Raw genomic sequence first — 12808 nt, forward strand, 5'->3', positions numbered from 1 at the left:
GATTAAAAAATGATACTTCTTGAAATTAGAACTGTTGATCCATCACATACTTTTTTTTAAATAAAATATATAAAGAAGCTAAGTTAAGCCACTAATCCTAAGTGATTGTGTCTTAGTTCATAGTCTGTGCAATAGTCAAACACCCAAGACTGAGTAATTTATAAAGAAAATGGTTTATTGGCTCATGGGTTCTGAGGGTTAGGGTGTGTACGTTTCAGTGGTCACATCTGGTGAGGACCTTATGTTCTGTCATGTGATGGGACAGTGTGTGAGAGCAGTCAGCTGGTGCATCAGAACAGAGTAAAGGAACAAAAGAATCAACTCAATTTGTAAGAGTATGTCCTTAGAATAATCGATGACTAACCTGAGTTGGTAGGAACTATACTGATCTCATTATGGAGGCTCTACCCTTCTGGTCATACTCTTTTAAAAATCTCAACCTCACAATACCATTATGTTGGGAATTAAATTTTCAACTGTGTTTGGTGGGGGCAAAGCACATCCAAGCAATCACAACTCTTAAGCAAACTCAGAAGCTTATGAAACATTGGGCAGAAGTTGAGGTAATACTTCTTATTTTAAGATTTAAAAGACATTTTCTTTTCTTTTTTAGACAGGCTTTCTCTTTGTAGCCCTGGCTGTTCTGGAACTCATTCTGTAGACCAGGCTGGCCTCAAACTTAAAATCAATCTGCCTCTTTTTCCCAAGTGCTGGGATTAAAAGCATGCATCACCACTGCCAGGCTAGTGTTTTCTATTATCTATCTCAGAAGGTTATTTTTCTTACAAAGGGTCTTTTTTTTCTAAAATTAATTTTTAAAAATTTTATGTGCATTGGTGTTTTGCCTCCATGTATATGTGAGGGTGTCAGATCTTGGAATTACAGACAGTTGTGAGCTGTGGGTGCTGGGAACTGAACCTCAGTTCTTTGGAAGGACAGCCAGTGCTCTTAACTACTGTGCCATCCCTTCAGGTCCCTATCTCAGGTGTTTAACAATTGTTTGGAGAACATAGTGGTTAAAAAAAACCAAAAGGTAATGTTGGTAGAGGGAGTTATGAATTTTTTTGTTTGTTTATATTTCAAGACAGGGTTTCTCTATGTAACATCTCTGGCTGTCCTGCCTCTGCCTCCCGAGTTCTGGGATTAAAGGCATTCACCACCACACCCGGCTTGGGAATTATGAATTTTAACTGAGGGAAAAATGTTAGTAATTAATGGCTTTGGCTCAAGTTTAACACACACACACACACACACACACACACACACACACAGAGAGAGAGAGAGAGAGAGAGAGAGAGAGAGAGAGAGAGAGAGATAGCTACACACACACATCCACACTTTCTGAGAAAACTATGGTGAGATAACATGATTTATGCAGATTCACAAAACATGGTTATATATGCCAATACCTGTGTAATTGGTGATGAAGTGATTACTAAGGTTTTTGACTTTCAACATGAAATTCTTGAAAAAGCTAAACAGTTAGAGCCAGCCAGAAACCACAAACCAAGAGCTGTGGTTTCAAGTTTAATGTACTGAAGTTCAAGTCTGTTTTAAGTACAGTTTCCTGGAGAAAATATCATTAATTAAAGCTATTTTATTTGGACCCCAAGGAAATTTATGGTTCACTTCTGAGAGAGAGAGAGAGAGAGAGAGAGAGAGAGAGAGAGAGAGAGAGAGAGGAGAGAGCTCCTAGATTAATCTATAGGTATTTTAGCAGAACAGTTGTTTAGTTTGATACTTCAATAACAATTCTTGTTTATAGACAGATATTTTTGGGGTGTGTGTGTGTGTGTGTGTGTGTGTGTGTGTGTGTGTGTTTCTGTGCATGTGTCCTCATGTAAGTGTAGAAGCATGCGTAGGTGTGTGCAAGATAGACACGTTGAGTGGTTTCTTCAATTACTCTCCACCTTGCTTATCTATTTATTTTATGTATATGAATGTTTTGCTCAAATTTGTGAATACACACACATATATAATGTACTGCATGCATGCCTGGTGCCCATGGAGGCTGGAAGAGGGCATCAGATCTCCTGGAACTAGAGTTACAGACAGTTGTGAGCTTCCATCCATCTTAGTTTTTGAAATAGGCTCTCCATTGGAACTTGGAGCTCATCAACTTGTCTACGCTGGCTTGCTAATGAACTCTAAGGATTGAGAGCTAGGATAACAGGCATATTACTGTGTGTGTGTGTGTGTGTGTGTGTGTGTGTGTGTGTGTGTGTGTGTTGGGGACTGAACTCAAGTTCTTTTGCTTCTTCAACAAACCCTTAATCAACGAATCCATCTCTCGAACCCTTGCAGCCAGCTTTCAGCACAATACCTGCATCAATATTCACTGAACTAGTCAAAACGCTAAAAAATGGGGCCAGGGAAATGTCTCAGAGGATTTGCCACCAATCCTGCCTGACAATCTGAGTTTGATCCCTGGAGCTTGTATGGTGGTGAGAACACATTTCTGCAAGCTTTCCTCTAGCCTTTGCATGCTTGTCCTGCCCCAGTAAATAAGCAATGTAAAAAATGTTAAAGGATGATGTCTATTGAGCATAAACTGACTGAGGGACAGGTTATATAAAAGCAGTGAAAGACAGTTTCTGCTCTAGATTACAGTCCAACCTCACTTACATAATAAGTGGGAAATATGTTCTTCTTTGTGTCAGTCCTTAATATAGCCACCTGCTCCAGAGTGAACATTTTCTCCACAAGGGAGAACCACCAAGCCCCTATACCTTATTGCAGCTTTGTTGTCCGTGCCTTTAAAGTACCAAATGAACTGGGAAGTCGTCCAAAGAGGAGGGGCTGAAAATTAGGTAGCTAGCTATTGGTTGTTCGGGGGTTGGCCTTTGCCTGTTCACATGCTCATGGGCTTGCAAACTTAAAAATGTGTGTGTGTGTGTGACAAGCTTATCAGGCCCTTTGTCACGATGTCTGCCCAACGCCTACATTTGTGTGGCTTCAAATGTGTGCTTGCCATGTATGGACAAATGCCAACCTGTACTTTCAAGGGGGCACCAAGGAATGAGGTTGGAAAGAGGGAAAAAGGGAGGGACAGAGGCCGTCTTCAGGACCCTCTTTCCGGTTTTTTGTGCCAAGAAGTCGTCTCTACTCCAAAGCGGAGATCAGAGGTGAGTGTTCTGGCAAAACCAAACAAAATCGACTAGACTTTAACTGGGCGGGAATCCCGCGCCTCTCCCATGCCGGGACCTGTCCGTGGTCCTGACCGCCTGTTCTGCGGCTCTCGCCAAGCGAAGCTGGGTGGAGGTTGGCTGCAGAGGTGGTCGCCGCTCTCCGAAGCTCAATTCCTGCACCTGTTTGGAATCCCGACTGAGACCCTGCTAGGGTTGGGGGCCGGCCAGGGCGGGGGCTGGAGGCGTGGCCTGTGCGAGGTGGGAGGGGTTGGGTAAGGGAAGTGGGCGGGGTTGTGGGGGGCACTTCGGGGGCGGGGCCTGAGGAGGTAGGTGGGAGTGGGTTAAGTCCCGGTTGTGGGCCAAGCTAGGGTTATCGAGAGGGGCGGGGCCTAGAGGGCCCGGGGGCGGGGCGGTGTCACGTGCTGACGGTGCGCCTCTGTGGAAGGTTCCGCTTCCTGCGCTGCCTGCTCCGGAGCTCCGACCCCACCCCGCCGCCCCGCCCCGGCTCCCCGAGGCCCAGCAGCCTGGCCCCGGGGCGGTCCCGCCCCTCTCGGCCGAGGCCTAGGCGCCTCCTCCCGCACCCCCCACCCCCGCGCTCTCCGTGCTGTTGGTGCGGTCCATGGCGAGCGCATCATGGCGATCGAAGGTAAGTGGAGGCCAAGCGGCGCGCCGAGAAGACGCCCCGCGGGCGAGCGCAGGGCCTGGGAGGCCGAGGCGCGCGCGGGCTGTGGGTCCGGACCGCGAGGGAGGCGGCGGACGCGGGACGCCGGCCTAGGCGCGGCGTGCGGTCCCCGCGGGGCACTGGCCTACGCGATTGAGGCGCTGAGGTGCTGAGTCGCTGGAGGTGCTGAGGAGACTCAGGTACTAAGGCGCTGAGGTGCTGAGGAGACTCAGGTACTAAGGTGCTGAGGTACTGAGACGCTGAGGAACTGAGGAGACTCGGGTACTAAGACGCTGAGGTGCTGAGGAGACTCAGGTACTAAGGCGCTGAGGTACCGAGACGCTGAGGAACTGAGGAGACTCAGGTACTAAGACGCCGAGGTGCTGAGGAGACTCAGGTACTAAGGCGCTGAGGTACCGAGACGCTGAGGAACTGAGGAGACTCAGGTACTAAGGCGCTGAGGTGCTGAGGAGACTCAGGTACTAAGACGCCGAGGTGCTGAGGAGACTCAGGTACTAAGGCGCTGAGGCGCCGAGGAGACCCAGGTACTAAGGCGCTGAAGTACTGAGACACTGAGGTGCTGAGATGCTGAGGTACTGAGATGCTGAGACACTGAGGCACTGAGGACCTCAGTTGGACCCACGGGAGGCTGCCATTGACAGTGGGACAGGCGGACCCGCTCAAGGTGCTGCTCCCGCCGGAGCCGAGCGGGCGTTCTGGGCTGGTGATATCCGCGCTATCCCCTTCTGTTGAGGATGTAGGAGAGCAGGACATCTGCGTGAGGTTAACCCTCTCATCTGACCCTCAAAATTGCTTCTCCAGGGAGAAGTAAATGTCTCTTTATGACAGACGCACCCAGAAGACTCCAACAGAAATATTTCACAAGTAGCTTGATTCCAATTAAGTTCCTGGATAAAGTAGGTGGTACTAATGTGTGACTTCCCTTTCTTCTGAGAACATGGGGCTGGAGTGGTGTGAAATTTGCCTTGCCTTTAAAGAGAATATTGTGCCGCTAGTATCACACAGGTAGAGTGCCCACAGAATTTTGTTTCCATGTCAGATGAACTCAGTGCAGAAAGATTTCCAAAACTTGCCTCTGGGATGTGTACATTCCTGTGCAGGGTACCAATAGCCTAATCATCACTTGTCTACATTTCATGTGTTCCTTCTGCGTAAAACTTGGCATGGTTATTCCGATAGGTGATTGGTCCCTGGTAGTATACATACCTGAGACACAGCCATTGAACTACAGAATTGATTTAGCTGTGTGTTGCATGTTTTCTTCATTTTAGAGATTAAGTACAGGACACATTGACATGATCTCAAGTACTTGCGTTTGCTAAGATGATGGAGAATAAAATCTATTTGTAATCTTTGATATTCCTGTTATTCAGGACAGCATATTCAACCCATTTTCTTCCAAGTACAGTGTACTAGAGCTGGAAATTCAGGGAGCAGAATCCACTGATTGATGAAGAATGCTTTATTTTGCCAACAACTTTGTGGAAGAATTTCTTGTAAAGTCATAAAAATAAAATTTTATGCAGAAAATGAAGTATTGGCCCAGACAGGATTCTAATATGATCTCATAACTTGTAACTTCTTATTGTCCAGTTTTTCTTCAGTCATGCATACCTTCCTCTGGCAGTTAAATGTTACAGCATTTTGCTCTGTCTTTTGTATCTTTAAATAATATGATTTTCTAATGATTCTCTATATTTTTTGGTGCTGGGCTATACTCCCAGCCTATTCTTATACCTATGCATTTGTTTAAAATTTCCATGATATAAATATCAACACTTAGGCCTTCTCTAATTTGGCAAGGAAACTGTAGTTAATACATTTCAAGGTGTCAGGTTAAGCCAGTCTTACTATGCTTCTTAGTACTTACTAAAATAGGTTCTATTTATACGTACCATCCTTAATTTTTTCACCTCTGAGTAGAATCTTATTTGCATGGTATGAAATACCATAAGCCAATATTTCTTTTAAAGATCTGCTTGGTAGTCATACCTCTAACTGATAAAAGGATGACATAGTTACTTAGTAGAAATAATTTACTGTAAGATAAAATTTTTATACAGAGGAGGAAATCAGTAATTTAGTATTAGACTCAGAGGTGGTGAAACCACTGAACACAGCTACTAAGAGCATGCCTAAGTACTACAAACACCAGTTCTTCAGTTCACAACAAGGCTTAGCAAAGGACTGCAGACAAAGCTAGAGATAAAGACTTTGTATTATGGTTGGATTAGAAGTTTAGGAGTCCTGAGGGTATTTCATTCAACAGTCTTCTTTATGAAATGGTTCTTAAAACATCCATTTCATTCACCTGTTAATTCAACAAACATTTATTGAATACCTGATATGCATAATGTTCTGAAGTAGACTTTGTGGGATCTTCCCTGTTACAATTTATGTTCTGATGGGACAGATAATTTTAAGTATATGGTTACAATGTAGTGTGTATACTGAGAGATAAACTATGCATGCTTCCTTTGTATAAAAACATTCAATGGTGATAACTTCAAAACTAATTTTGAGGTAATAATGTTATAGTTTTAAGGTCTTTATATTTGGCCTGAAGTTTTGTATTGCCAAGTCTGCTATTTAGCAACTTTGGTCTAGCCCCATTCTAGTTTTACTTTCTTAAGCAATACTTAGAATATACTCTTGTGTGTGTGTGTGTGTGTGTGTGTGTGTGTGTGTGTGTAATGTGTGTAACACCTTCTCTTCCATTTGCAGACAACAACTGTACGCTCCTTGTTTTAAAGTTTGAAATGTAGTGATGTAAAATTCCATTCCACTTGTGTACTGAAGTTATATTATAACTTTACTTTGCTTGTACTTAATTCTATGAATGTAGCTTAATATTAGAATAACCTTTTGTGTAACTTCTTGTTGGCTCAAATGAGATTGTATTCAACCAAAACTATAGACTGTTTTACTTGGATTACTCATTCTATTTGTGTCTTCAGTCCTTTGCATAACCAAATTGTGTTGTGAATTGACAATAGGTGTTGTAGCAGTTAGGCATGCTTTTAGTAGCTCTATTCAGTGGTTTAACCTTGTGTTTAGTACCAACAGTTACTTTGATTTTCTCTTCTGTACAAAACTCTTTACCTTATATTCCCAAATTATTTCTAAGTAACCATCTCCTTTACCAGTCAGAGGTATGACTACTAAGCAGGTCTTCATAGAAAGTTAGGTTGATGGTAATACTTTACTGAACAAAGAAAATTCTACTGGGAGATTAAGAAGTTACCTCTAAGTGGAAGTACACTTAAAGGTATTTTTTTTTAGTATTATTTTATGTGTATAGGTGTTTTGCCTGCATGTGTGTTTTCATACCATGTGAGAGGGTCTGGTGCCCATAAGGTCAGAAGTGGGCATCAGATTCCCTGGAACTAGAATTATAGATGGTCATTAGTAATCATGTAGCTTCTGGGAGTCACACCTGGGTTTTCTGGAAGAGAGGTTGATGCTCTTAATTGCTGAACTTGTCCTACAAGTCCTACAAGTCCTACAATTACAATTCCTAAATGTCTTACAAGTACATTTTCTAAAAGGCATTTCCAAAAATGGCAGCTTATAGGTCCTAGCTCTCTGGGGTTCCTGGTTGGAATCATTGTTTTACTTAAGCTGTCCTGTCATGACATTGGCTATCCAAGACATAGACTTCTCTATCAATCCAACTTTGTCAACTATTCTCTCTCTCTCTCTCTCTCTCTCTCTCTCTCTCTCTCTCTCTCTCTCTCTCTCTCTCCCTCCCTCCCTCCCTCCCCTCCCTCCCTTCCTCCCTCCCTTCCTTTCTTTCTTTCAAATTATTTATTTTTATTTTATGTGCATTGGTGTTTTGCCTGCATGTATGTCTATGTGAGGATGTCAGATCCCCTAAAGGTAGAGTTACAGGCAATTGTAAGTTGCCATGTGGATACTGGGAATTGAACCCAGGTCCTCTGGAAGAACAGCCAGTATTCTTAACTGCTGAGCCATCTCTTGTTGACTATTTTCTAATTTTGAAGTTTTCTCCTGACTGCTTAGTTTTCTCTGCTTATCTAAAGTAATGTTCTTTGTGTTTCTGTTTTCAACTCTGTTGCTATTATCTAGTCTGTTCATACTTCTCATATTGAACAATTTTCTAACACTTGTAGTCCAACTATAAATTCATAGAGGATGAAGTCTTTTTCAAGTAGCACCTGAGCATCTTACATCCTCAATCCACATTTCTTGAATTATTTCATGGAATTCTGTACATAGTCTTCATAGATTACACTCATTGTCTTGATGCCTATCTCTAGTAGAATTTTTCTGTAGTAGATAGATATCTTCACTTACATTTTAAAGTAGTAGCTAGAGATCCTCACTTGGATGTATCAAAGCAATCCAAAATGTCCACCTTACAACATTCAGAATGGCCTTAAGGTTGTCACCTGTCCCTCAGATCTACTCTTCATACTTCCCACATCTTATTTTATGCAGATTCACTGGCTGAGTGGCATTTAACATTAGCTGGACATTGAGGTTAGAAACCTGGATATTAATTCCATCATATAGTTCCCTAAATCCTTTAATGTCTGCATCTTAAACAAATTTGTTTTGCTTAGTGTTTACACTTCTGCTCATACACTTACTAAAAAATGATTTGTTGGCACTTGGGAGGCAGAGGCAGGTGGATCTCTGTGAGTTCAAGGCCAGCGTGGTCTATAGAGCTAGTTCCAGGACAGCCAGGGCTGTTACACAGTGAAACCTTGTCTCAAAAACAACAACAAAAATCCAAAAACACAAAAAACTCACTCCCCCTGCCAAAAGAAATGATTTGTTTAGTTTCTTAACTAGCTTTACCTCCCCAGTTCACATTTTTGAGATTATAGACACCTCCCCACACACACCCTTAGTAATATCTTACTTGAATCTAATAAGTTGTAACCTTTGATTTATTATTTTTTTAAGAAGGAAGAAGTAATGATAACTTAGCAAGGTGTTATTCATTAACAAACTTCTAAGAGCCATACATATATTCAGAACAATTTCTTATTTTCATGATTTTAGGACCATGGTAGACTTAATCTTCAAATTAGTATTTTGAGCTCATCATGAGATAGAGATTAATGAAATGTTAAATTATTTTCATTGTACCTTACTATACAGTAATGCATATTTATAGTTTTAAAAAAAATTTGATCTGGCATAGTCAACTCAGAAGGATTTTGTTTTATTTTCAGTTAACTAGAAAATTCATTTACTAGACCATGCTTTTTGTGCACACACACTTATTAGGGATTTCCTGTGTTGTGTTAGTAGCTTTCTCATAGTTGAAAACATTAACTAAAACTAAAATTTAAAGAGTAGTTCAGTGGCTGGAAAAGTGGATTAATTTGTCAGTAAATTTAATTTCATAAGGAAAAATTTATATTTAGAAAAATTATTAATTAAATGCATAAGGGTTTATGTGGGTCAAATGAGATACTATGTTGAACAAACTTTTGTTTCGATGTGTGGGAGAGAGGAGAGGAGGGAGAGGGAGAGCAGACGAACACACCTTTGGGGCAAAGGACACGTGGGTATAGTTCATCCCTGTTACCGTAGGCTCTGGTGACTAACTCAGCTAGTCAGGCTTGTACTGCAAGTACTTTTGTTCACTGAGCCATCTTGTTGGCCTGACAGGCTATTGCTATAAAAATAGACTTGGCTATTCTGTGTGATGTTGTGGTAGTGGTGAGTATGCTTCCCAAAGTTTAGGCTAGGAGTTAAGGGTAGAAAGGACTTGACTTGTTCAGATTGTTTTAATTCTACTGTAACTATATAGCAGCAATGCTAATTTAGGAGGGTAACTTTTAGAAGTTTGGAGACCTAATGGTTTTACTTTTTTTCATTAAGAAAAAAATTTTAAAGAACAGCATGCGTGAAGAGGCTACCATTTATTTTGGAATATTTACGCAAGCAGGTTTTTGAAATTTAGTGAAAACAGGTGCTGAAACCATTCAGGAGTCTTCTCTGTTTCCTAGGCCTAAACGCTGACATTCTCTTTGAACTTCATGTTTTTGGTATTCACTGTGGGCAGCTCATCATAATATTGAATTTCTGTCATAGATACCCACTTCTTCCTCTTATGACTGTCACAGACAAACCTGCTGTGCTATGGTGTCATTTTTCCTATTAGTTGTGGACTTGGTTTTGGAAATTTTCAGAATTGCCATTGATCTGCCTCCAGCAGCTATTCCAACTTAGCAGAGTGAGCATGCAACATGAAAGCTATTTTTTGTTCTGGGATGATGATTATTACCACTTTACAATAACTACATTTTCTCACCTACCCTTCCATATAAACAAACACAGGCTTGTAAAGACAGTACTGGATAGATGATGCTGACTTAGAATGGAAGCCTGCCTCAGTCCATCAAGAATGATCCTTTATAACACTGTGCTTTTAAGATCAGAGACCCAAACTAGTATGAGTGGATGGCTTAAATTGGGGACTAGTCTAAAAATACATCTCAAAGTCAGAGGTCTAAATAGGTTAAGGTGATTTGGGGCAGTTGACAGCATAAACTGGAAATGTTTAAAGTTTTTCCTTATGTACAGGAAGTAGAAGAACTTACAGAACTTAAAGATTGTCACTACTTTCTTGGATGAACTCAGGAAAAAATCTTTAGATAAGATGTAACATAAGACACTAGTTTTTCAGTGTCTGACCATGAAAAAAATCAGTGAAGCTTGTATGTGGAGGTGATTTAGGCTAGTAATCAGAACCCAATAAAGTGAATTTTAAAGAGAACTCTTACAAGAAGTAAACTGCAGCTTTAGTTCCATCTTTGACACCTGCATGTACTTGATGGTGCATTTCCCCTTCTGTATACATGTAGGAAAATAAGTAGGTAATCTGTAATGATTTTCATCCCCCTCTCAAAAATATCCTAGTTACTTACTAGGCACATTCACAGTTGTGTGCCCATTCATATACAAACACATAAAGGTACACAATCAGCACACATGTGCCCCCGACACAACTGTTTTCTCATCTCCCTTATCTTTGTCACTGTAGAGGACTGTACCCTATATCTCTTGTTCCTCAGGATTTGCCTGAGGAGAATGATACTAAAGACTGAAGTGTCATCCAGTGTGTCGTAATTTCATGTTGCTAAGATGATTATTTCAAGACCAGTGCTCATATTACCTCCAAAGACAGTTTTCATGAAATGCACTTTATTTAAATTACCTTACAGCACTCAAAGGCAATTTCGTAATTTCCTATTTTTGGTACAAATGAAAAAAGTTCATTTTAACTTTTCTTTTCTTTCTTTTTTTTTTTTCTTTCGAGACAGGGTTTCTCTGTGTAGCTTTGGAACCTGTCCTGGAACTCACTCTGTAGTCCAGGCTGGCCTTGAACTCACAGAGGAGATCCGCTTGCCTCTGCCTCCTGAGTGCTGGGATTAAAGGCGTGTGCCACCACCGCCCAGCCATTTTAACTTCTAAATTAACTTCATTGATTATTAACTACAATATTTGAATTTTTTAAAATGCTAATTAGCACTCTTGGGAAACTTTAGCCATTAAGGTTTGTACTGTGAAATAATGAGCTAGCTAAGTTTATTTCCAAATTCTAGTCTCTTATGTTAGTTGTGTGATTTTTTTTTAAAATAAGTATTTTGACAGATTTGACAGTTGTCAGTTCACTAAGTTTAAGATGTGGTAATTATTTGACTAGCTTTTAAAAACTGAAGTTCTTTTATTTAATATAGGTAAAGCAAATACTTACCAAAGATAGGGGCAGGTGAGAAATGGCCATGCTTAACAACCTTAGTTCAATTTCCAGAACCCAAATGGTGGCATGAGAGTACCCACTCCTCATGTTGTCCTCTGGCTTTCACATGTGTCCTGTGGCAGAAATGTATGCTCATGGACACACATGCACACATAATAAATAAATGTAAAAAAGATATACATATGTATATATGTATATGTGTATATATATATTTTTAAAAAAGATAGTTTTTCATGTCATTCCACAGGGTTTTGTTTTGTTGTTATTGTTAATACTAAGCATTGTAAAAACTACTGTTTTATATTTAGGACTAGGTGCATGAAATAAAATGACCAATTTATATGAAATTATGTGGAGAGTTTAGTTTTAAGGATTTAGTTTTGCTTATTTATTTTGAAATAATATGTAGAGTGCACGTGTGTGTGTGTGTGTGTGCGCGTGCGCGTGCGTGAGTGTGTGTGTGTGTGTGTGTGTGTGTGTGTGTGTGTGTGTGAGAGAGAGAGAGAGAGAGAGAGAGAGAGAGTCTGTCTGTCTGTCTGTCTGTGTAAATTTGAATGTAGATGCCCACAAAAGCCAGAAGAGGGCATCAGATCCCTGGAACTGTTAAAGGTAATTATGAGATACCAGACATGAGTACCAGGAACTAAATTTTGGTCCTCTGCAAGAGCAGTATGTGTTTTTACCTGCTGAGCCATCTCTTCAGCCCAAGAGAATCTTGCTTTAATAATAGATGTTAAGAAGGTGCAATCTGGTTCCATGAGTAATGTAACTCAAATTTAAGTTACAAATGTTGACATTTAGAGGATGTGGCTTAATTTTTGTATAGAAGAAATACTTTAAGTAACCTATGAAAATATCATAGACCTCAATATAAATTAAGGTTCTTATTATCACGTGGTTTTTCTAGTATCTTGAAAACAACCCATTAAAATTGAGTGAATACCTACTTGTTTGACTAATGTCAGTTTTAAAAAAATGCATTCACAGGTATATTTCATTCTAGCTCTTCAGCAAGTGATCTGTTGTAGTTCATTGGTAATATTACAATTAATACTGTATTTGACAGTGGAGTTTTGTTGAATAATAATTCTTTAGTTTTAGCTTTGTGTTTAGTTTTTTTTTTTTTCCTTGCTAAGACTGTGTTCCTGATGCTTAGTATTATTGTTATTGATCAAGGAAGCAGGGGCATTTTTACAACCAAATTAGACTATAGATTTAACCTGCTTTGGTGATAGAAATACTGTTTTCTAGTTT

The 12808-nt window shown here is 40.4% G+C and overlaps 1 protein-coding gene across 5 annotated transcripts in view; it reads left to right on the top strand.

Moving 5' to 3' along the window:
• The first annotated feature begins 3564 nt into the window (after positions 1–3564).
• Positions 3565–12808, top strand: part of Syt14 (synaptotagmin 14) — a 167236-nt gene continuing 157992 nt past the window's right edge. The window contains exon 1 of one of the 5 annotated variants that reach the window (XM_028882835.2): positions 3565–3774. In XM_028882835.2, coding sequence (XP_028738668.1) covers positions 3762–3774 — 13 coding nt within the window. In that variant the 5' untranslated portion in view covers positions 3565–3761. The remainder of the gene's footprint in view (positions 3775–12808) is intronic. The other 4 variants (XM_028882826.2, XM_028882832.2, XM_028882833.2 and 1 more) reach the window with 4 other exon arrangements.

Source organism: Peromyscus leucopus, chromosome 15 (genome assembly GCF_004664715.2).
Source record: "Peromyscus leucopus breed LL Stock chromosome 15, UCI_PerLeu_2.1, whole genome shotgun sequence".
Lineage (NCBI taxonomy): Eukaryota > Metazoa > Chordata > Mammalia > Rodentia > Cricetidae > Peromyscus > Peromyscus leucopus.